The 26,412-nt window shown below is 39.3% G+C and overlaps 1 protein-coding gene across 5 annotated transcripts in view; it reads left to right on the top strand.

The window, feature by feature from the left end:
* The window catches only part of PHF21A (PHD finger protein 21A), a 186,256-nt gene that overhangs the window by 120,526 nt on the left and 39,318 nt on the right, over positions 1-26,412 (top strand). For all 5 annotated transcript variants that reach the window (XM_052652709.1, XM_052652711.1, XM_052652707.1 and 2 more), the window contains one exon: positions 23,687-23,890. In XM_052652709.1, coding sequence (XP_052508669.1) covers positions 23,687-23,890 — 204 coding nt within the window. The remainder of the gene's footprint in view (positions 1-23,686; positions 23,891-26,412) is intronic.

The following is a 26,412-nucleotide window of genomic DNA, read 5'->3' as shown; positions in this document are numbered from 1 at the left end:
ATAGGGAACCTTTCCAAACAGGCTTGTTGTTGCCTGGGTGAAGACTATTCGGTTGCAACACTCTTCAAAGGAAATCCTAACCTAGGAAGCAATTGATGAAGGGCACACATCCACAGAGTCTAATGCAACTTTTGAAGGCACTTGTATGGACCTCTGTGCAAGGTCTCGCCAGTAACTGTCTTGCTTTTCCTTTAACTGTTATTGGGGTATAGTTGATTTACATGTTGTGTCAGTAGTTTTCAAATTAAATACCGTATTCTCCATAGTACACTGAGCCATGCTTATATTTTCACTTTGCTACTGTTATACACCATATATCATTCTTATTTTTAATCTTCTGTAAGTATTAGTCATCATCCTAGAGAGAATTGCAGCCTTTTCTCATTGCCCTTTGTGAAAATGTCATCATAATAATGGGCAGTAGGGGAGCTTTATGGTGTTTTAACAATCAAGTTCATCAGCATTTTTAGACTGTCAGTTCATTATTTAATGTCATTATTAGTACTAGGGATTCTGAGTATTTCATAACTCTAATTTTATAAAAGCAAGTTTTTTTCTTTTTTCTTTGAGTGAAGTAGGGAACAGATAGGTGTTATCCTAATTTTATAGATAGTTATCATCCTAATTTTATAGAGGAAACTAATATTAAAGTTTAACAACAGTTAGAACTGGACATGGAACAACAGATTGGTTCCAGATCGGGAAAGGAGTACGTCAAGGCTGTATATTGTCACCCTGCTTGTTTAACTTACATGTGGAGTACATCATGAGAAATGCTGGGCTGGATGAAGCACAAGCTGGAATCAAGATTGCCAGGAGAAATATCAGTAACCTCAGATATGCAGATGATACCACCCTTAAAGAGCCTCTTGATGAAAGTGAAAGAGGAGAGTGAAAAAGTCGGCTTAGAACTCAACATTCAGAAAACTAAGATCTTGGTATCTGGTCCCATCACTTCATAACAAATAAAAGGGGAAACAATGGAAATAGTGACAGACTTTATCTTTTTGGGCTCCAAAATCACTGCAGATGGTGATTGCAGCCATGAAATTAAAAGATGCTTGCTCCTTGGAAGAAAAGCTATGATCATCCTAGACAGCATATTAAAAAGCAGAGACATTACTTTGCCAACAAATACCCGTCTAGTCAAAGCTATGGTTTTTCCAGTAGTCATGTATGGATGTGAGAGTTGGACTATAAAGAAAGTTGAGCACCGAAGAATTGATGCTTTTGAACTGTGGTGTTGGAGACTCTCAGGAGTCCCTTGGACTGAAAGGAGATCCACCTATCCATCTCAAAGGAGATCAGTCCTGAATATTCATTGGAAGGACTGATGATTTTTTCCAATACTTTGACCACCTGATGCAAAAAATGGACTCTTTGGAAAAAACCCTGCTGCAGAATTGAAGGAGGAGGAAAAAGGGATGACAGAGAATGAGATGGTTGAATGGCATCACCGACTCAGTGGACATGAGTTTGAGTAAACTCCAGGAATTGTTGATGGACAGGGAAGCCTGGCGTGCTGCAGGTCGTGGGGTCACAAAGAGTCAGACATGACTGAGTAACTGAACTGAATATTAAAGTGGAGTACTGACCAGAGTCATATAGATGGGATGAAAGGGAAGCCAGCATCCTGGCTGGTAATGTGTTTTAGCCTTCAACCCAAGCTCTTCCCTTGTACAGTACATCAGGTACAACGTTCTCAGGGCTATTTTTGTTTAAATGGAGCTCTTCGCATACAGATTTTTCTTTTCAAAACAATGAGCATCTTAGTTTTAAAAAGATTCTACTGAGGGACTTGTTCTGGTTCTGGTTTTACAGCCTTCTTTTACCTCAGAATTTTAAAAAATAATTTTAAATGGGTCTGTGCCATTTGGGGGAGAAGAAAAAAGCCCAGAGACAAACTTACCTGATATTGCAAGTCCAAAAGAGTTGAAACAATAGTTTTCAAACTTGCATAATGTTTACAGCAGGTACATATTTACTAAACTAATGAATTTTGTTTAAATCCACTTTATTTGACCTATGTTTTAGGTAGAAATGTACCATCAGTCTACTTTTTGTTGAAAATAAGTTTTTTTAAGGGAAGACTTCTGTTATTACAAGTGTGTGATTTTGGCTTTGGGGAAGAAGGTACCTGAATAAGGATGTTAACTAGCCCTTGGAAGCTGTCTGAAGTGAGGTGGGACTCAACACCCTGAAATAGGTGCAAAAATATGTGTGTATATATTCTTGTACTTATGACATTTTTGGAGGTGAGGACCATAATTCTTCATTATGATATTAAGGGTATTAAAAATGTTGCCCCACTGGTGAGATACATGATCTAAAGCAGATCACTTACTAAGATTGAATATAAAGCATTTCCTTTTTCTCCTGAAATGAAGAGGGCCACATGTAAATATCTTTTTTTTAGAACAGTACTTTTAAAAGCTAGAAGTGTTTGCTGAGGAGTCATAATTTATAAACAGAAAGAAATCCAATAGATTACTCTTGCGTTCTACTGGAAAGTTAAATTTCACAGGTTATAGTAAGTACAAGTTACAGATTAGTTCCTTTCTGAAAAACATTAGCCATTCCACAATTATTTTGAGGTCTAAGTAACCTAGTTATGAAAGCCAAATATAGAAACAAATCTTGAGGATGAAGGAAGGGAAAAAGTTGCTCCAAGGAGCTCAACTTACCAGTAAAGCCCAGCCAGTGTGCCAGACTGTAATGATTTAAATCACTAATGAAATTCATGTTGTTTGAGAGGAATTTTTTAAAACATTAAGTGAGGTAGTAATTTTCCAGTAGTCAAATTTAATGAAAACATTTACTCATGTAAATTGGAGCTTTATTTTTGTATAATTGTTTTGCCACTTTATTTGTTTTTACTAAAAATAGCCCCTCTTTCTCTTATATTTCTGCATGAAATCTTGCAGAACCACCTCTAGAAATGGCATCATTTTGCCGTAAGCATTTTGTTTTCTCCCCCGTCTAGTTTTTATGAAGTAGTGCTAACTCTGCCTTAATTTGATTTGGCATCCCTGCGATTGAACATTTGTAAGTATCTTGTATTGTGGCCCATCTGGGTTGTCATAGAAACCAAAGACCTCCATCCTCTTCCCTCTAGTTAAAAATGGAATGCAAACAGGGCTTCAAAGTGACGTTTTTCTAGTACGAGTGACAGCCCTGTGAAGTGCAGAACAGAAAGGTTTCTTATTGGTTTTATTCTCCCATGGCCTATCTTAGCAGTTAACTCTGATGCATGCAGTCTTTCTCTTGAAAATCTGGCAAGATACTAATGGAATTTTAAAAATGTAAGCATCAGGGGGAAAGAGAGACTACCGCTAATCCCCTTCCTGCTCTTTTCTTATACAGAAATGCAGTGTTAGCTAGCAGTGTTTTTGTTTTCTTCCCTGTGTTATTAGCTGCTCTGTTGAAGCTGTGGGACACGTGGCTGAAGCACTGATTAGTCACCACAACTGTGACTTTCATTATTTGGTCTCAGGTCAGGTGAATGTGGTTTTATCTCATTAAAACCTACAAGCCCATTGGTTAAGTACATGGCAGTAATTCACTGGAATAGAAGTTCATTGATACGGAAGTTTGAATGGCCATATCATTGCTGCTGCTGCTGCTGCTGCTAAGTCGCGTCAGTTGTGTCTGACTCTGTGCGACCCCATAGACGGCAGCCCACCAGGCTCCCCTGTCCCTGGGATTCTCCAGGCAAGAACACTGGAGTGGGTTGCCATTTCCTTCTCCAGTGCATGAAAGTGAAAAGTGAAAGTGAAGTCGCTCAGTCATGTCCGACTCCTAGCGACCCCATGGACTGCAGCCCACCAGGCTCCTCCACCCATGGGATCAAACAATCTAGAGAGGATTCTGGAGAAGGCAATGGCAGCCCACTCCAGTGTTCTTGCAGGAGTACTGGAGTGGGCTGCCATTGCCTTCTCCAGAATCCTCTCTAGATTGTTTCTATTTATCAGTGTCTTAAAAAAAAAAAAAAAAAAAAACTAAGAATGTTGGTAGTTGTTTAGTAGAAGTCCTATTGCTGCCAGTCTCGTAGGAAGCTGTGACTTTGCACAGGGGGATGGGGCAGATATTTCTCTTCACCACTGCTGTAACTCATGCTTAGGAGAAAAGTTAAGATGTTTGTGTATATTGGAGACAGTAGTACCTTGAACAAAATGAAACATGATGAATTGCTCACCCATTAAAGACACAGAAATTCTCAGGAAGGTATCAGTGTCTCTCATTCCTGTGCTTTGTCATCCCCAAATACCTATTGCTAATAAGCAACACAATACTTGGTTCTCTCAAGTCTGTGTTTTCAGGTCAGTTTCTACACATCATTGACATAGTTTCATGTCCTCTAACCACCAATCTAGTAACTTTTCAGCTCCTTCAGAATTACACATGTTTTAGTCCTCTACATATACATTTAAAAAATTTCCTTTCTAAAAATAGACCTGCATTTCCAAGTGCATTTGTTAGAAACAAGATAGATTAATTCTATATTTTATTCTCAAAGAACAGTCTTCTCAAATTCTTTACATAAATCAAACATTAGCGTCTAAACTTGCAGTAGTACTGTATTTCTCCAAAGTAAAATTTTAAATTGTTATTGATACCCCATGTTTAATTGTTTTTGTCTCAAGAAAGCCATTTGGATTGTCACTGCTCAAAATGTACACTCCCAGGTTTGACTTTCTTACTTGTACTGACTCTATTTTCTCTCTGCTTTGTTCACATATTTTTAAAAGTCTTCCAATAATTTTGCTTGTTAATCTATAAGAAATGTTATAGCTGTTTTACACACACATCTTCTGTTTTCTAAAACAGCTACATAAATTCCTTAAAGAATTTAGCTTTTTAATATTATGCCACAAAATCTAATACTGTACTACACACTTTGTAAGTATATTCAATAAATAATGTCGTCAAAACTTGACTACCTATTATAGCCCTAACATCCTTTTAAATCTAAGATGAAAGAATGATTAGCAAAGTGTGTGCAAAATAGCAAGCAAATTGGTAGTTGTGGATTTCAGAGAATGTTCTGAGAACCTTTTCTAATGCTGCTTTAAATTTGTGCGTTAATCACACAGATAGAAACCCATCTCTGGATAAGTTGCCAATCTTTAAAACAAAGAAGACCCAGAATGGTTTGTATTTGTGTTTCATGCTCTTGTCCACTGGGATTCAGTAATCTTTTTAGCCTCTCCACAGCCGTATATGTATATTTCTGGGTAGCAGGCTGATTGCTGCTGATGGTACTAAAATGTTTTGATAGGAACAAACCTGTGCTGCCACCTTCCTCATGAGCCCAGTGTTCAGAGATGACCTGTTTGTACATGGGCCTGTGGTGTATCATTTTTTGGTACAAGAGCAGTAGAATAAGGTCTGACTCTAGTTGATTGAAGTGGTAGTTTTAGATTCCGATAAGAGGACCAGTTGCTGGTGAGGGAGGCTGAAACTGCAGAATGCGTTTGCAGCGTGAGGCAGATCTGCCCAGCAGCAGGTTGATTTGCACCGTGAGACGAGCAGCACACATAAACAGATGGCCCAACAATGAGTCAGAGCCACGGTCTGAGCAGGTAGATTGGCTTTTGCCTAATTCTTGGCGTGGTTATAGACAGTAGTTAATGTCTACCACTTTTAAAACTGAAATATAAGTACTTGGGGGAAGAAATTCTACTCATTAGGAAATGAAAAATATGCGTATTAAGCAGAAGAGAAACCTGACTGTCGCTGGATCTGGACATTGAAACCCAACATTTTCTGGAGCTGCTTCCTATAGGCATGGGCTGGCTTTATCTTTTGGCATTTGGTCATTCAGCATCAGTATGCTGAATACTTCAGCATTTAATATGCAGCAAGAATATCTTACAATTATGTCTTTGATACTGGGTTTCAAAGAATTATGAACTATTTAGTTGCAAGCACAAGTCTGATATTTGGGCTAAGAAAAGCATTTTTTAAAAAGGATACCATGGTGGTAAGTGGCCTGCAAATATAAAAGTAATGTGTTTGTAATGGTATTAAGCAAAAGAAAAATATTAATGGAAAAATCTTTCAGTTTCAAATATAAAGCATAGAAGAAAAAAAGTGTAGCGGAACACCCAGATCCAATCATCCATCTTCAGACTATGAACGCAAACAATCATTTCTCTGCCAGATACTTTGAGAAGTACTAAGAATCTCATTAATTTTCAAAAACAAGGTCTTGCTGTAGTTTATACCTCTAAACAAAGTGTTTTAAATGTAACATTTGATGAAGAATATGCTGTACCTCTGAATTCTTATACTTTAGTCTTCTGATTGTCAGATTACACTTACCATAGACCAATATCCTTAGTGCATAAGTTTGCCAAAGAAAGAGAGTTAGTAGTGAGCAGCATCGTCAGGGTACTTGTACCCTTCTTTAGATCACTGTGGTTAGGGAATATACCCAGAAACACAAGCTACAATGATGGAAACATTATTCTGAAATGTTGTGAGGGCTATGGATGCCATTGGTTAGGGCAAAGGTACGAATTTTGGCTTCTTTTGTTTCCAATAATTGGGAGCTTCCCTCATAGCTCAGTCGGTAAAGAATCTGCCTGCAATGCAGGAGACCTGGGTTCGATTCCTGCATCAGGAAAATCCCTGGAGAAGGAAACGGCAACCCACTCCAGTATTCTTGCCTGGAGAATTCCATGGACAGAGGCTACTTACCATCCATAGGGTCACAAAGAGTTGGACATGATTGAGTGACTAAATGATGATTCATGATTAACTGTGCCAGCCTCTATTTCCCAGACTGGCTCAAGCATGTAATACCTGGTCTTTGCTAGGGTAGGAAGAGCACTAATCTACCTTTGTACGTATTGAAAGAAGCATTCAGGGCACTGCATTAAAAACTGCAGGAGAATGCATTATTAATGGGCTAGGTCTCCGTCTCTCTCTCTCTGTCTTCAAAAAAGGGAAAAAGGAAATCACTTATGTGTGCATTGTCAAGAAGGATAAAGACTGACTTAGTGCTAGTTCTTAATGAATTTTTTTAACGGGTTACTGAGAGATACCTAAGGAGAAATACTTAAGTGAGTAAATTACAGTCACAAACAGGCAGCTTGTAGTCACCAGTGTGATCTAATTGTAAGAGAGATCACCCAGTAATTGTGTCACCCTGCAAGCTTTAGTTTATCGAGCACATTTCTTATAGGGTGCCACATTATCCAAGATTAGAAAAATAGTAATAAATTTGGTGTTTTAATATTATAAAGATTATCAGAAGATTTTGAGTCACTTTTGGTTTGAATGAGCTCCCATCATCTGTTTGCTGGTTCCAAGACTTTACGATTTTGGTTTGTTTTTGCTACACATGTATAATTGAGCTGAATGTGTGTGCCAATAAGTAGAGGAGCTGTAGACCCGCGTTCAGCTTCTGCTTAAGTCTGCAGTATTGAAGTGTTCCTTTTGTTGCATGTGCTGGTCTTGCAGACTCTGTAGAGGCTTATCAAATGCCGCCAGTTGGTGCTGCTGGTATGAAAGCACAGGGGAGCTCTCATGTGGAAGGTTAATGGAGTGTAATTATAAAGAAAAATGAACTGCTCAACTACTCTATCTGTCTCTACCTGCACCAAGGGTGACAAGTGCTCTGAGCTTCTATAAACCCTGGAGCAGAGGTTTAACCATCTAAAATTATGACAGTATAACTGTCACACACACAAACACCCCGTGACGTATAGGCATGTACCCCTGTGTAGGAATGATTCCTTCCTGTTACAGGAATTCTCGGGAAAGGAGCACCTTCAACCACCAAGAAAAGCTGCTTGTTAAACATTGTACTTTCATGTCACTTCTTCTTTTCCACTCAATTTGTTCCGTTTTCTTTTCCTGAAGATGCTTTCCCCCTTCTGATTAGTGGCAAGACTGACAGCCTGCGCACGACTAGGTCCATTCCACTGTATCCATCAGACGACAGACATCCTTGCTTTCTCTGGGCAGGTCTGTCATGCTCGCCCTCACCGCTGTCCTTAAATCAACTGCGTCCTTCCAAAGGGGATGGAAACGGCCGTCTCCTCTCGTTCTCAGCTGAATAGAGGAGGCTGTAGGAAGCCCGGATGCTGTCTGATGGGTCTTTCTCCTGGGATGTCCATATAGCAGTGACAACGCACATTTCTGTGGGCTTGCCATGGAGTTAGATCTTTAGGTCCTTTGGATGAAAATACCACAGGAAATGTTTAGAAAGGAAAATGACAGCTGGGAGGTACAAGGACAGAAAAGGACCAAGGAGACATTCAAAGGGTGTGATTAATGGACAAATCTGTGTTACTCGTATGTCACATTGCCGGTGAATATAGCGAATCCATCCTGCTACTGGAACATCTGAAGGGTAAGCGGAGCTGAATTATAGAGCCGGGTTGATTGAGTGTTTTTGCCAGCTCAGCACAGAGTTGAAATAAGGTGTTGCAGAATGATGCCACAACAACAAAACCCCTGACATCTTGTTCTTACCGAGTCTAAAACATTACCACTCCTGGCGTGGCTGTGCTGCCTACTGAGATAAGTAAATTCAGCATCACATACATTAGGCCTGTGGAGACTAAGCAGAAGTGATGGCTCTGTCACTTGCACAGCCGTCTTACTGACTGAGCCCTGGTCTTGCATGGCGGGTGGGGGAGGGGCAGCCAGGATTCCTAGAAGCAGCTCTGAAAGCAGGGAGGCTGATTTGAAAACCTCTCTGTTTGGTTTGTAGTGTTATTTCTCCAGCCCCTTTGCATATGGATTTTGGTCATCTGTGCTTTATTTTAAAGGCAAAATAGTTGTATAGTTTAAATGGCAGTAGGATAAATCTGTTAGTGAATAAAAATTTTAAACCTAGCTTGATATTAGTGGCTGGTGTGTAAAGTTTGCTGTGATTTACTCCCTTAAATTCTGGAACCCAATGTTTTACCCAGTATATATGCTGCCAAGCTTCACAGGTGGCACTAGTAGTCAAAGAACCCGTCTGCCAATGCAGGAAATGTAAGAGACGCAGCTTCAATCCCTGGGTTTGGAAGATCCCCTGGCGGAAGGCACAGCAGCCCACTCCAGTATTTTTGCCTGGAGAAACCCACGGACAGAGGAGCCTGGTGAGCTGTGGTTCATAGGGTTGCAAACAGTTGGACACAACTGAAGCAACTTAGCACGCACGCACATACATGTTTCCAACATCCATTAGTGAAAGTCACTCAGTCGTGTCTAACTCTTTGCAATCTCATGGACTTTACAGTCCATGGAATTCTCCAGGCCAGAATACTGGACTGGGGAGCCTTTCCCTTCTCCAGGAGATCTTCCCAGCCCAGGAATCGAACCCTGGTCTCCTGCGTGGCAGGTGGATTCTTTACCAGCTGAGCCACAAGGGAAGCCCATTACATTTATTAAATTGAAGTCATTGCTCCAGAATTAAAGTTTTTGGCTTGAGGTATAAGGTTAGCAACAGTATCTTGGAATTGTCTGTCGTACTCCATAGGTGAAGGAAGCATGTCATTCTTGTCGGGTTGTTCATCATGTATCCTTCCTCAGCTGCCAGAGAGAATATCTTTGGTGACAGAATTACAGTCTCCTGGCCTTTTGGAGCAAGTTATCTAGGACATCTCAATCCCTTTAAGAACATTCCCAGCTCTTTTGATGCTCAGAGCCTATAGGAAGTTTTTCTAAGAAGGGTCACTCTCTGTGCAGTTTGCTCCAGACCCACCTATGAGCCATCCATGCCTCATCTCTGACTGTCCCATTTCCCACCTTGACCGTATCCTCGGGTACCTCTCCTGCTTGGCCCCTTCAGGTTGTTGTGCAGGCTGTTCTTCTTCCTTGGCTTTCAATGGCCTGTCTTTGTTTCCTGGCAGTTACTATATCTAGAGATTGATGCCCAGCAGAGGACGTTTCTCCCCCTGGCTGATCTCCCCACACCAGTTTTAGACAGTCCAGTATCTCAAAGATACTCCACTTTTAGACAGTCCACTTGGATGTCACCCAGCCTCCTGTCAACCCCAGAAGGACTGGCTCAGACAAATGAGCTTCAGCTCTTTGTTCAGTGAACAGAGCTTCATTCAGACTAGTTTTCTAGGGGAGAGGAAGTCCATATTCTAGTGCCCTTTTTACTATGAAGTAACTGCATAACTTTTGGCTAGCCATCAATCACCTCAGTGTCCCTGTCTAATCAAAGACAGTTGTCTTAATTCACCCCACACAGTAGTGAGAATCTTATTTGATAAGAGGGTATGAGAATTTACAAATACAAAGTGCTGTATGAATGTATGATTGCTTAAGCTAAAAGAAGCACACCATTAGGGAAATATTTGTGAAAATGGAATCACTTTTCATTTATGGTTCACTCAGAAAGTAAGATTCTTGAAAAATTATTAATGAATACATATGTTTATAACATGGATTCCTTTTTCTTAATCATGTAAACTAAAAAATCATTTAGTAAAAAAAAAATCTGGAGTACTCAGAAGTGAGAGCCAGTTAAGTATAGGAGATGTTTCTGGTGTTGTGGTTGATTCCAAGTCTGATGATTGCATTTTGCTTACTATAATTCCCTGGGCAGCTTCAACAAGGTGGTTTCCATTTTTCTGACCTCTGCAGTGTGGCTGTTTAAACAGCTGCTTTCTTCAGTCCTAGAGACAGCTGCAGTTCAGTGGTAGAGAAACCGATTCCAGCTCATTCTTAGGTTGGTGTTACATGATGGGGCGGAGGGTAAATTGTCTACAAAGTACTTGAAGCTATTTGGATAAAATTGCCACAATTATGGAACAAATTATTACTAAATTTTTTGTTCTTTTATATTTTGTGTATTGTTGTCTGTTTCTCAAGATACTTTTCTCAGTTCCCATTTATCACTTGCTTTTATATCTGCGCTTCTTCCCACTGAAGCCTCAACCCAGCCATTTAACAATGATAAATAAGATTTTGATTAACAGGAAAGCCATTTGAATTTTGGGGTTATCTGAAATTCTTTTTGCTATCCTTTTACTGTTGAAAAATTTCCTAAGTAATGACTGATCCCTTTCCTAGTAACTATAGTTCAGTGAATGTAATTCTGAGCCACCAGGAAGATCTAATTACTGTCTAAAAGTTGAATACTGGTAACCCATGGGCTTAATCTAAGTAACAAAGATATTTTAACAGTGTAAAAGCAATTCTTGCGTTAGGGCTTTTAGATAGGTCCTTCCCTCTCCAGTTGACTGTAGTCCCCAACACTCTCTATTGTCTCATAGCTGGCCTGCTTCATTCACATGCATTACCTGCTTGACCCTTGTTCATGTGAATGTTTAACCCTTGAATGAAACTATTCTTTAATGATTTAGCCTCTTTGTAGTGTGTCAAGATCATCATTGTGAGCGTTACTAGTTTTCTGTGTACTGTGCTTATAGAGATGAAAAGTAAAGATAATGAGATTGTATTCTTGCCATTTAGAGATTCACAGATTTATAAACAGAAGAAAATATTGAATACTGAGTGGAGAAACTGTTCCAAGATCAGGTAAATAACTTACCCAAGATCACAAACAAATTGTATATTAATAGATGTGAGAACTTCAGGTCCTTACCAGCAAGTTAAATAATGCAGTGAGAGAGAGGAAAGATAGAAATTAGGTATCAGGAACTAAAACTTTTAAGTCTGACTCTGCCCCTAACTTGAGACCTAGGTCCAGTCCCTTAGATGCTCAGAGCCTTACTGTCTTACCTGGCAGGTAATAGCTATTTGATACTGTTGTTGCTGTTTTTATTGTAATCACTCACATTACACCGTATCTAAAAATCAAGAGACTACTGTGGTATATTCAGACAATGGAATATTATATATGGGGACAAAAAGACATGGAAAACCAATATTTATTACTAAGTGAAAGAAGCCAGTTTGTAAAGGCTACCTACTGTATGATTGCAACAGATGACATTCTGGAAAAGCCTAAATTATGGAGACAGTAAAATGATCAGTGGATGCCAGGGGTTGAGGGCTGGAGAGTTAGAGCACAGAGGATTTTTAGGGCAATGAAACTATTCCATATGATATTACAATAGTGGATACATGTTATTATATATTTGTCAGAACTCCTGTACAACATTTAAGAGTGAATGCTAAACCCTCCTACACTGTTGGTGAGAGTGTATGGTACAGCCACTATGGTGAACAGAATGGTAGTTTCTCAAAAAACTAAAAATAGAGCTGCCATTGTTGTTCAGGGCTTCCCTTGTGGCTCAGATGGTAAAGCGTCTGCCCGCAGTGCAGGAGACCCGGGTTCGATTCCTGGGTCGGGAAGATCCCCTGGAGAAGGAAATGGCAATCCACTCCAGCACTCTTGCCTGGAAAATCCCATGGACGGAGGAGCCTGATAGGCTACAGTCCATGGGGTCTCAAAGAGTCGGACACAACTGAGCGACTTCACTTTATTGTTCAGTAGCTCAGTGGTGTCTGACTCTTTGCGACACCGTTGACTGCAGCACACCAGGCTTCTCTGTTCTTCACCATCTTCCGGAGCTTGCTCAAACTCATGTGTATCGAGTTGGTGATGCCATCCAACCATCTCATCCTCTGTTGTTTCCTCCTCCTACCTTCTGTCTTTTCCAGCATCAGGGTCTTTTCTGATGAGTCGGCTCTTCGCATCAGGTGGCCAAAGTATTGGAGCTTCAGCTGTAGCATCAGTCCTTCCAATGAATATTCAAGATTGATTTCCTTTAGGATTGACTGGTTTGATCTCCTTGCAGTCCAGAGGTTTTTCAAGCGTCTCCTCCAACACCACAGTTCAGAAGCATCAGTTCTTTGGCACTCAGCCTTCTTTATGGTATAACTCTCACATCCATACATGACTACTGGAAAAACCATAGCTTTGACTAAGTGGACCTTTGTTGGCAAACTAATGTCTCTGCTTTTTAATATGCTGTCTAGGTTTGTCATAGCTTTTCTTCCAGGGAGCAAGTGTCTTTTAATTGTATGGCTTTAGTCACCATCTGCAGTGATTTTAGATCCCAAGAAAATAAGGTCTGTCACTGTTTCCATTGTTTCTCCATCTATTTGCCATGAAGTGATGGGACCGAAATGCTGTGATCTTCATTTTTTGAATGTTGAGTTTTAAGCCAGCTTTTTCACTCTCCTCTTTCACCTTCATCAAGAAGCTCTGTAGTTCCTCTTCACTTTCTGCCATAAGGGTGGTGTCATCTGCATATCTGAGGTTTTTTATATTTCTCCCAGCAATCTTGAGCTTCATGCAGCCCAACATTTCGCATGATGTACTCTGCATATAAATTAAATAAGCAGGGTGACAGTATACAGCCTTGATGTACTTTTTTTCCAATTCAGAACCAGTTTGTTGTCCCATGTCTGGTTCTAACTGTTGATTCTTGACCTGCATACAGGTTTCTCAGGAGGCAGGTAAGTTGGTTTAGTATTCCCATTTCTGTAAGAATTTTCCTCAGTTTGTTGTGATCCACACAGTTAAAGGCTTTAGCTTAGTCAATGAAGCAGAAGTAGATGTTTTTCTGGAATTCTCTTGCTTTTCCTGTGATCCAGTGGATGTTGGCAGTTTGATCTCTGCTTCATCTGCCTTTTCTAATTCCAGCTTGAAAATCTGGAAGTTCATGATTCATGTACTGTTGAAGCCTAGCTTGGAGAATTTTGAGCATTCCTTTGCTAGCATGTGAAATGAGTGCAGTTGTATAGCAGTTTGAATATTCTTTGGCGTAGCCCTTCTTTGGGATTGAAATGAACACTACCTATGATTGGAATGAGAGCTACCATATGATTCAGCCTCCCACTCCTGGACAGATACCTGCAGAAAACGCTGATTTGAAAAGATCCATGTACCCCATGTCCATAGCAGCACCATTTACAATATCCAGAAAGGCCTGGGAACAGTGTAGATGTCCATTGACAGATGAATGGATAAAGAAGATGTGGTGTGTGTATATATACATACATATAAAAGAATGTATGGCCATAAAAAAGAATGAAGATATGATTTGCAGCAGCATGGATGGACCTAGAAATTATCATACTAAGTGAAGTCAGTCAGACAGAGACAAATACATGATATCATGTATGTGTGGAATCTAAAACATGGTACAAATGAACTTATTTAAAAAACAGAAGCAGACTCACAGACATAGAGAACAAATTTATGATTACCAAAGGGGAAGAGGCAGGGATCAGTTCGAGTTTGAGATTAGCAGGTACAGACTACTATGTATAAAATAGATGAACAACAAGGTCCTACTGCAGAGCACAGGTAACTGTAGTCAATGTTTTACAGTAACCTGTAATGGGAAAAAATTTGTGTATATAACTGAATGACTTTACACCGGAAACTAACCCAGCATGGTAAATCAGCTATACTGCAATTTTAATAAAAAGAGAGAACTCTGGTAATAAGCTGTGGATTTGGGGTGGTAATGATTTATCAGTATAGGTTCATCAGTTTTAACAAATGTACCATTCTGATGGGACTGTTGATGTAGGAGGCTATGGATGGAGGAGCAGGTAATATATAGGGATTCTCTGTATTTTCTACTCAGTTTTACTGTGAAGTTAAAATTGCTTTAAAAAATTAGGTCTATCACAGATACAGAGAGCAAACTAGTGGTTACCAGTGGGAGGAGGGAAGAGGAAGGGGCAGTATAGGGGTGGGAATTAAGAGGTACAAGCTATTAGGTATAAAATAAGCTGCAAGGATATATTGTATAGCACAGGGAAGATAGCACATATTTTATAATAACTATAAATGGAATATACTCTCTAAAAATTGTGAACCACTATATTATACACCTGTAACTTATATAATATTGTGTATCAAGTATACTTTAGTAAATTCAGTAAATTAAAAAATATAAATGAGACGACAACAAAAAATTAAGTCTATTTAAAGAAAATCAAGGAGAGACTTCCTTGGCAGTCCAGTGGTTAAAAAATTGTATTTTCATATCCAACTTGTCAAGCCCTTCCACTGCTGGGTGCGAGGGTTCCATCCCTCACCAGGGAACTAAGATCCCACATGCTGCATGGTGCAAACAAAAAAGATTAAAAAATAAAATCAAACAACAACAGCAGAAACAAACCAAGAGACGTGTCCTGTGTTTAGTGAAGTGTCCTCTTCTCTTTTGACCCTCGCTATTTTGTTGGATGTGGAAACTGGAGAACAGTATGCCAAAGAGTGAGCTACACCTTTAGGACTGAAAAGTATGCTAACAGATGATAAAGCAACAAATCATTTCTGCTGTGGCCATCCCATCTTTTCTAAAACTTAGAATTATGTGCTTGCGTGTGTGTGTGTGTGTGTGTGTGTGTGTGTGTGTGTGTGTAAAAACTTTAAATACTTGTGTAGAGATTTGTGGATTGGATTTAGTCATTTTCATAGCTTGTGAAAAATGTTTTTCTTCATCCTTAAGATTTAATACGAATTAAAATTTCTTAACGAAGTGCGTTGTTCATGCTTTTCTCCTGTATTGCTAAATCTCTCTCTGTCTAATTAAAATTTCTAGTACTGACCGTTTAAAACAAAGAAAAACCAAACCTGCGCTGAAATTGTGAAAGATGAGTTCGGGTTTCTTCTGTCTCTTGGAGAAAACTCAGCCTAAATACAGAGTAATGCAAATCATCCTGTGTCACGTGTCTTGTAAGATCCAATCCCTTGGAGTTAACTGTCCCTCATCTTGGCAGCCTACGTAGGTGATAGAACTGCTTCCTCTGTTGTTTTATTCGGGGTCTTGTCAGAAAGTATATTTATAAACTGTTCATTTTTTTCTTTAAGTGATTATAATAAATACTTGGTGATAAAATACTGAAGCTGAACACTTTGAAATTAAGAGATATTCATTTAGTAGCTTTGGAATCTTTTAATCTGTGTGTTTATGCTATTATGGTAGATGATAAAAAAAAATACGCTGTTCAGGTTGTACTTTCATTAAATACTTACCAATGTGAAATATCAGTGTTTAGTGGTTTATATGCCCTACTTTTGTTTCAGTGTGAGGAAAGCATTACATTTCATCAGAAGTATTTTACACCTGATATATCCTGCCTGACACAGTATAGTATTCTAATACTCTTCTCTTTTTATTTCATTTAAGAAAAAAGCTGCAAAACTGAGGATTGTGAAAAGATATCTTCGTCCTTGGGATTGATTGATCTGTGACTCAGTGCGCGTATTCTGCTCAGAATTTGGTCAGATAGCCTGTTAGGTTTGCTCTCCTAGAATCTGATTCTGTCGTATGTTTCTGTGGAAAAAAAAAAAAAAAAAGGCTTCCTGCATTATCTCAAATTGTACCCAGGGCTTGAGTCACCAAAACAGCCTCTTGTTATCTGAGCAGTATTCTGTAAAATAATAGAGGTTTTTGGTTTTGTTCTTCCTTTTCCCTCCCCCCATCTTAGGATCATTATTGTGCTTAAATTGTATTTTTATATCCAACTTGTCAGGGACAGCTACTGTGCAGCCATTTCCAATCATACTTCTTTTGTGAGGAGAACCATAGCAGCTTCAGGGCAGAGCAGTGAGAGGATTTCTATGGTGAATGGGACAACTCTGACATTAACAAGGCAGTGCTGCCTTTAAAGTTGTGGGGTAGAGCCGTGGAACGACGAAGGACAGGCTGGTGGTACGTGCAGGTTTGTAACAGATAGTTACAGAGGGCTACGCGTTGTACTGAACTGGAGCTTAATTTACAGATTAATAGCCTGTGTGTCATATCTCACTGTGGTACAAACACAATGATTCAGGCAGTTTTTTAATATTAGCAAGCAGCTAAATTGTACAGATTATAAATGGTTCTTCGGGTTTTTTTCTACTCTTCGCATTACTGTATCTAGGGTCTTTGCTAGGTCAGGTTACATTTAAATTGGACATCTATTGTATGTATTCAGAATATGGCCCTGAACCACTAACAGAGGTAGAAGAATCTGGGCTGTACGAGATCTCTGCACAGGAAAAAATTCTTTACTGTGTTTGATTTCTGAGATAAAAGGGCAACAGGTAGCATTCTCTTTCTGAATCCTGTACTTTGTTTGGCGATTCTCTCTCTTTTTTTTTTTTGATTCTCATTTTTTAAGAAAATAACATAGTTTGAACAAGCATAAAGGGTTTGGCTAGATGTTAAAAATAAAATGATTGAAAGATAATTGACATTGAAAAGAAAAATCACATTTAATTAGCTGTTGCTCTGAGCTTAAAACTCATATGAGAGAAATTGTATTATTCATTGGTTATCATCTCTGCTTTTCACATTGCCCTTGACAATTTCCTAAGCACTCCCCAGCATTTATTCATTTGATCCTCAGCATTTTTCTGGAGCAGGCAGGACAGTATAGTTTAGTACATCAAAGAAACATAGAGAACCTAAATGCAAGCTAACTGGGTTCTGGTTTTGGCTTCCTTCCTCTTTTATTATGGATAAATATATTATAACTACCATTCCCAGCATGCAGTGCTCTTTTTTAGTCTCTGTTGATACTGTTTTGTCCTAGCATCTGGGTGTGTTACATATTGAAACACTGTAGTTCTCCAGGGACTATTCTCTCTTGAGTAAACAGCTACACTCTTTCTTGTTTGATGCAAATTAAAGATAAGTTCTCAGGTTCTTATTAGAAGGGTTCATAGATTTAGACAAAGTTTGACTATAGCTGTCTTGGCAGTCTTTTATAGTCCTGCATAAGGAGTTGGGGGAAGGTGGGGTTGAGTTTACCTATTAGAGCGTGAATGAACTATTATAAGAAAAAAGTAAACTGCATTACAATCAGGCTGTCGAATAAAAGATCTAATCCCCAATGGAAATGGGATATAAATCCCATTGATATGAATAAAAGGTCTAATCTCCTGTAGGGATGAATATAAAATCTATTGATTTAAATATCAGTGTGTGTGTGTGTGTGTGTGTGTGTGTGTGTGTGTGTGTGTGTGTGTGTGTGTTGAAGGAAGAGTAAACCCCAAAGAATATTTTTTTAATTAAGAAAGCCAAAGTCTAATCATTATCATGACATATGCATTCTCTACCATCTGTTAAGCATCCATGTAGAGAATTTTAAACTTTACAGGAAAAAACCCTGATAATTCCAACTGCTGCTGTTCCTTAATTCATCTAAATTGTACTATACAAATTCTGTGACACCTTGCAGAACTGTAAAATATCTGTGTTCCCAACTCTCTTAAGACCAAACAAATCCTCTTTAGTAGACAATATACACAGTTCACGTATTAGATGAGGTGTAGATACTATGTGGCCAAACAGGTAGTGTTTCTCAAGAATATATTCCTTTTAAAAGAGGCTTGTAAGGTTAGATGCTATTTGTCTAATTCTAATGCTGTAACTGAATGTCGGAGTGTTTGGGGGGAACCTCCTAGTGCCTTACAAAGTGAATGAAATGGAATCATTTTTATCTGAGTATATATGAATATTTAAATATATGTGTGTATTTTATCTATCCATCTATATTTTTCTTTTGGCTGTTCTTTGCAGTTTACTTGATCTTGGTTCCACAACCAGGGATTGAACCTGGGTCCCAGTGGTGAAGGCCTGAGTCCTAACCACTGGACCACCAAGGAATTCCCCCAAGTATATTCAGAATATGGCCCTGAACCACTAACAGAGGTAGAAGAATCTGGGCTATACGAGATTTCTGCACAGGAAAATATTCTTTGCTGCCCCCAATATTCCTCCTTCTGCTCCTCTGTCAGAATTCTGTTCTGTGTCTCTCCCCTGAGCGTTCCCTCTAATAACTTCAGTATGTATCTTCCCATTAAATTTCAGTTTTAACATCAAGAAGGAACTTATTTTGTGTTTATGGCTTCTTTTCCTTTTTTTTTTTTTTTTTTGTTGTTGTTGTTGTTGATAAAATAGTGGAATCGTCACTTAATTTTCTATTTCCTTTAAATAGCATGTAGCTTTTACTCTGGATTGTAATTTTGTCATTGATGTTATGCCAGTAACATACCCTGTTCTTTAGAGAATAATTACATGGCAGCATTCTGAAGACTCATCTGATCTTTCTTACCTTTTCATTGTTATTGAGTATTGGTGTTGCTTATAAATACCGTTGATTAATTCTCAGTTGGACAGTAGAAAGGGTTCTTTTAATCCTCTTTTCTCTTTCTAAATTCTTATTTTATTAACAAATATAAATTTCTCCACGTTAGTTTTTCTGCACACAAAAAATTTAGTATCCTGTTTTCATTTGTGCAGTTGGTATGTCTGAAGACCTGCAACGTTTTTTCATTGCATTTTAGGTATGAAGATGGGTAACGTTTTTTTCTTGACTTTCTGGATTTGTGAAAAGTTACGTGCCTCTATCAGTTTTTGGTATGAAGAATCAGGGTTATATTTTCTGATTGTGTGGTTGATCACAGAGGAAAAAAGACGAAGTTTTAAGGCAATGCTGTGTGAGAAGATGATTGAGTGGGCATAGCCCTCTCATAACTGTTACATGAACTGGTAATGCTGAGTGGACACAAGTGAGCTGAGTGGCTGTGTGGGGAAACAGAGCCTTGAAGCACAGTGTCCAGTTGTGGAGGGCAGGGCTTGTGCCTGGAGTTGCTCTCGAGTGAAGCTTTCTGAAATTTGTGTGAGGGTTTGATGGGAATAAATTGGTGAATTGAGTGGAAGAGGAGGCTGTTCTTCCCCCATTACATCTCCCTCCTGTATTGACAAAGGTCATGGCACTTGGAGTGATTGACTTACATAGCAGAAAAATGAACCTGATTTTCTGTTGAATTGAGCCTATAAACTTCTGTGTTTTTCTTTGGGGTCTGTCTTGCTGTCGTGTGAGCACGTTGATAGTATTGCTGAACATCACAATATTTATCACAGTGACTACCTGTCTCAGAAACTGTGACTTCACGTGTCAGGGACTCTGAACCCTTCTGCCTGAACAAGCCCTGGTGAAACCTAGTGATGTGAATGTCAAGGGAATCAGAGGTGTGGAATCATGTGCTGGGTTTCTGGAGCACTTCTTGACAGATGAATTGAAGGGGGCAGTACTAGCCATTCTGGATGTCTGGCACACCGGCCTGTTGTTTATAGAAAATATATTAAGGAGAGAAGATAGCAAATTGTTAGCTTTTTCTCTCTCCTTTCTGCCTTCATTCTTCCCAGCTTTTCCTTTTCCAGGTCTTTTGTCCTTCCTCTCCTCCCTCCTTTTTAGCTCTCATTAACTTGTTTTTTGTTGCTGTTCAGTTGCTGAGTCGTGTCCAGCTCTTTGCAGCCCCAAGACTGCGGCACGACAGACTTCCCTGTCCTTCACTATCTCCTGGAGTTTACTCAAATTCATGTCCACTGAGTCAGTGATGCTATCTAACCATCTCATCCTCTGCTGTCCCCTTCTTTGGCCTTCAGTCTTTTCCAGCATTTAGTGAGTGACGAATAGCCAGTTTGTGAGACTTTGCCTTTTCTTGAAGCTTCAGGATAATGTTCTAAGATAATTAGCAATGTTTAAGTTGAATATACGTGAATAACATTGAAAATACCTAGTTGCTTATGCCAGTATAACCTTCATCTATAACCAGCAGAAATCATGATTTCTTTGTTTAAAACACACAATAGCAAGAGTATATAGGCTCACTACCTGTGAAGATGAGAGACTACTTACTTAAGAACTTTGTTTGACACCACAGGCTAAGACTTATGAAACACTGTAGCTCTGTTCCCTCACTGCCACCCAAAACTGGTACAGGCCTAGATCAGGGTCTTACTGGAGTTAATGTGATTATCGTTATTTGCCACTTCCCTGGTGGCTCAGACGGTTAAGCATCTGTTTACAGTGCGGGAGACCCAGGTTCGATTCCTGGGTCGGGAAGATCCCCTGGAGAAGGAAACAGCAATCCACTCTAGTATTATTATTGCCTGGAAAATCCCATGGACAGAGGAACCTGATAGGCTGCAGTCCATGGGGTCGCAAAGAGTCAGACACGACTGAGCGACTTCCCTTTCACTTTCACAAGACTGAACTAGAACAGGCCTGGATGTGGAACCTAGAAGAGCCAACTACTGCACAGGGCAGCTCTCCCTTATTAGCTGGCCGTTAAAAGAGTGTGCAGAGTCTCTGTGCTCATAAAGAAGGAGCACCTCCACTCCAGAACTAATAGACGTAAAGACTCAACCTGAACCTTGATTTAAAAAAAAAAAATCCATAGACGTGCACAACTATATGCTGGATGTTCGTCTCATCTTCTGGTGAACACAGCAAGGACTGCCAGGGCAGTGCATTTCTGAGCGGCTCTCTGAAATATGCTAGCGCCTTCTTTCAAAGGAAGCATTACACAGCTCATATGATCTGACCTGTGTCCAGTCTGCACAGCTCTCTGTTTTTTCTTTCTTTCCCTCTTCTCAAAGACTAGTAAGTTTGCAGGTATTATGATCCCACCTCCCCTCCTCTCTCTGTTTCAGGCCCCCGGGGAGGAACAGTTGTGAATGCATGGTGACTCACTGACTCCCACGGTCCTGATTCTGGTTCTGATTGGTCGTCACCTTGCTCTAGCCATATGGCTCAGAGTACTCTAGCCCGCGTCCCTTTCTTGTTCTTTCCCCTACTGTTCCCTTCTGTTGTACAAAACACGAGGAGTGGGTTCTGAGCTTTGTCTCTTGCTTCTAGTTTAACCCGGTTAGGCAGTAAGTGGAAGAGCGCAGTGTATTTCCCAAGGATGGCTGGCGCGGAGAAAAACACCCTTTCCTTTTGTGCCTGGTATAGTAATGATTTAGTTTCCGGTGCTAATTTTGTTCAAAGTCTATTTTTTGGCAGATATCACACTTATGTTTGTATTGTTTCTCCCCCTCCCGCTGATCTGAGCTGGGAGGTTTGTTTTTGTTTTGGTAAAGATTCTCTAGTCCCTTTCTTTAGCTGCCAGTGCTGCACTTTAGCTAGTTTGTTAATATGTTTAATTAATGCTGATTAATATGTTGGGGAGGGGGACTGAAAGCAGCTCTAAATAATTATTTAATTGTTCAATGTCTAAATGTTGTGGCAGTCACCAAATAATAAAATTGCATGTGATGCTCAGAATTATCCATAGCACCACCGCTATTACTCCCCTTCTCTTAAACTATATCCGTCCCATTACTCTGCCTTCTATATTTGAGAAATAGGATTTTGAAGACTTGAAAGTTATTTTTATAAGAATTTTATATTTTTATTAATTTGCATTTTTCGTATTCTGCAGATGGGTTTCTGGAAATACTTTGAACTCTGCATCTTTCTTTTCTCTTTTTAATGTGTAACTTCTCAAAGAGGCAGTGCTAGCCGAGTGTAAAGTACAGCCTCCTGACCCTTCACCGGCCTTTATACGGTATTTTCATTACCTAAAAAGAGTCAGTAAAAAAAAATTTTTTTTTCGTCAAGAATGTATTTTGTATTGTCTTAACATTTTAAAAAAGTCCATTTTGTAAATATCTTAATGTTCAAGTAGGTTAAGCACATAACCTGCAGGTTTGGCTTCTTTAGAGAGTGTTGTGTAGTGAAGTTGGTTAGCGTCATAAGCAGGAATATGAAAATCAGCCTGGCCCTTATAGTTTCACTTAACCCCTCATTTAGCAATCTTTATTTACTACTTCTTCTCTATTTAAAATCTATATTAGAAAATAGCTATCTGCTTTTGTCAGAAGTAACAAACCTCAGCTAGTGAACTCACCTCAAAAGTGTAAATGAGGAGTGCTGCTTAGACTTTCTTCCAGCCATTAGGGCCAGAGAGTCAGAGCCCAAGTTAGGCCCCAAATGGTTAGTGAACTTTCTCTGAGCCGTTTGCCTTCAGTTCCACCGCTCCAGACATCATGTGAAGAGACATTCACTTAGCCACGTAGTTCTAGATGCAAAGTTTAGTTGCAAACGAAGTTAAGTCTGCGCCTCCGTGGAGCATAACTTTGTTGAAATGTAGTATTATAGTAATGAAGGTTTTGAACACACCATTTTCTTTGATTTCAATAAAGTCAGGGAAAAAAATTTATTTGAAAATTTCATCCCATGTACTCAAAACCCTGCTCTGCCTAAACCAAGTTTTTGTAATCCTGTTACATGAGTTACCTGTTTCAGTAATTTAAAGTCTCTTGTGTATATAGTGCTGGGATCGAGGTTTCTTAAAGTCTGTTTAATGTTTTAAACTGGGGTACATACATGATGTTTGTTTGATTAATAAAAATTAGTATGACTCATATCTATGTTATCAGATGCAAAAGAAAAAAGATGACCAACAATGTACACCACTAATAATTCTGAGTACTTTACATGAGGCATTTTGGTACTTGTAAGAGTCTTAAGGTTATTGTTAATTACCTCATTTTACAGAACAGGAAATTGAAGCACAGATAGGTTATGTGACGTGACCAATGTCATATAACTGGTAAGTAGCAGAATTGAAATTTGAATTGAGGCAGTGTGTCTCCAGAATCATGTATTTATTGCTACTTTAAACTGTCCTTCAGTCCGGCACACCAAGTAATAATAGTCAAGGAGTCTCAGCTCTGCTGTGTGCCCTCCCTTAGCTTTTCTTCTCATCTGTGGCTCAGCTTCCCTTTATATATGAAGTGTTTCTTATGCCATGGGTTTCTTCTCAGTTGTCTTATCTGTTGTCTAAATTTTAAATGTAACAAATCTTAGATTTAGCTGGTTCCAGAAAAGTTGTCAGGGGCATATAATTGCTGCCTATTTCTCTACAGCTGATAGAACAATATTCTAATAGATTTTATTCTTTTTTGTCCTCATTTGGTAGAAAAGAGTAGTTGAACAGCTACGGAAGAACCTGATAGTAAAGCAAGAACAACCAGACAAGTTCCAAATACAGCCATTGCCACAATCTGAAAACAAACTACAAACAGCACAGCAGCAACCACTACAGCAGCTACAGCAGCAGCAGCACCACCACCACCACCACGCGCAGTCGGCCGCATCCTCCCCCAGCCTGACTGCGTCACAGGTAGCGTGTGCACGGGGCAGCCCGCGCTTCGTGCTGTGGGCTGAATTGTCACTGGTCACAGAAAACGAGGTCCTGTTTCAGCCTGTACTAACAAGCTGAACTAGCGCTGAACAAAAGTTTTTTTGCTTACTTTTTTATACTGTGTCTGGGATAACAATCACTTGGAATTCATCGGCAGAAAGAAATAACATTACCAAGGAGTAAAAGTTAAAATGATTTCCCATGTGTCCAAAGAAGGGGAGAAGGTAATCAAAGAAAAGTCATGTCTCTGTATTAGGGCAGAATTAAAGTCTTATTTTGAATTTCCGAAAATGTTTATTTACACTTGTTCTAAATGTCTCTGTGACTTGACATCCTCGGGAATGGTTTTTCTGAAATGCTTAGCAGTTGGTGTGGAAATATTTCAGGATCAATGCCCATGGGACCAGTAGAAAGAGGCATTTAGAAGGTGATCTATTTCATAGAAATGAAATATTCACTTCCAAGTTCATTTTCATCTCATATGAGAATTTGTATTTATTCTCATACAATGAAGGAAATCTGAAATGGAAGCTACAAGTCAAAAATAGTGCTGAGGAGTGGAAAGCTTAAGAACATTCTAATTGGTGTAGCTGTGCAAACAAATGATTTTACTGAAAAGGGCATTTATACTACCACATAATGTAAGGATATTAAGGCATTCAAGACACACAGAAAAGGATGTATTTAGAAATGATTCAATTAAGAGAAGTAAGCAAGCTTGATCTCTACACTCTTATATGTAGTGTGGGTATACCTTGAAAAATGGGACTCTTCAACAGTGGCTCCTGGTCTTCGGAGGTCACAGACTCCTCTAAGACTCTGTAAAGCCATGGATTCCCTCCCTGGAAAAAATACACATTCACACTTAATACAGTCATTTTTGCACATGGTTTCAAGGATTGCGGATCTTCTGAAACCTAAGCGTGGACACTGCTCACCCACCAACACCATCTCTACCATATTTTTATATATAGAGCGAAAGATTATAGTTTACTTGGTTAGTCACTGTTTATGTACAATTGGACTGGTTCATATACAATATTTTGCAAGTGCAAAAAAATACTTATAGGAATACTGAAGATACAATTGATAGAGGTTGTCACAGTATACTGGCACTCTCCTAAGGGCTTTACATGTACAATGTGCACAGTCCTCACCCCAGCCTTCCTAGGACAATATTATTATTATTATATCTGATTTGTGGAGAAGAAAACTAAGGCACAGAGAACTTAGTAATTGCCGAAAATCGTGTGAATGTTACGTGGTGGAGCAAAGATTTGAACCCAGACATTCTGACTGAAAAACCTGTCCATTTGCTACTCTAAACTGCTATACAATGTCCAAAAGAGAAATACTGACATTATGTAAAAGGCCAAAGAAGGAAAAATGAAGAGTCCCCATTGTAAATCAGGTAGCTAGAGTGGCCTGCATCATTTTTACCCTGATCTCTAAGACTATTTGGAAATGAGGCATTCAAACTGACTTTAAAACCCCCCTGACCAGGTCTTGCATTTCTTCCAAAAGGTTGCCTATCAGTTTACTTCTTTTGGAGTTTTTAACAGAGTTGGATTGGTTGTTATCTTTCCAAAGTACAGTTTGATCAGAAAGTGTTTACATGGAAGGAGTTTTTTAGAATTCATTGTTTCCTGGTACTAGGAGTTTTCTCTATTAATCCATGGAAACTGTTTCTTCAAGTACCATTCCATATTGCACAAATCAGAGAAAATACTTACCTAATACTTAAACAATAGCTATTCCCTTCCCTGGTAATCTGAGTTCTGAACTGGTTTGGGATGGCAGTAGTAAGGGGCCTGGAGCTATTCCCAAAACCGTGGCCTCTCCATCTGGTAGCCTGTCTGATAATTTAACTGATTTAGCTAAGCTTGTTTTATATTGCCTTTTTTTTTTTTTTTAATGATAAAAGCCAAAAGATCTTCAAGTTTGGGGGTTTTGTTTTGATAGTAAACTGTCCATCATTATTTATTGGGTGCTTCTCATACGCTCGGAGAAGGCAATGGCATCCCTCTCTAGTACTCTTGCCTGGAAACTCCCATGGACGGAGGAGCCTGGCAGGCTGCAGTCCATGGGGTCGCTAAGAGTCAGACACGACTGAAGTGACTTAGCAGCAGCAGCAGCAGCCTTATATGCTAGCTTTTAGTATACAGAGAGGTAGTAATATCTTGGGAACTGAACAACAACAATGTCCCTGCCTAGAATCTGGTAAACTATGATAATTATTTTCATTAATTATGTAAATATTGAGTCTCTGCTATATGCAAGCCCAGTGCTGGGCACTGGAGAGGACAGATTCACAAATAAGACAGGGTTTCTGTCTTCAAGAACTTAAAAAATTGAGAAGAGAGGAAGATGTAAACAGCTAGTAAGAAAAAAATGAAAACGCCAATGAGGAGCTGTGAAAATACCAGAGGACAGTAATGGCCAGAGGGATCAGAGAGTGCTACATAAAGAAGGTAGCTTTTGATCAGGGCCTTGACAGATAA

Source organism: Budorcas taxicolor, chromosome 15 (assembly GCF_023091745.1).
Source record: "Budorcas taxicolor isolate Tak-1 chromosome 15, Takin1.1, whole genome shotgun sequence".
Taxonomy (NCBI): domain Eukaryota; kingdom Metazoa; phylum Chordata; class Mammalia; order Artiodactyla; family Bovidae; genus Budorcas; species Budorcas taxicolor.
The sequence above is the reverse complement of the archived record's forward strand: the minus strand, read 5'-3'. Positions and strand labels throughout refer to the sequence as shown.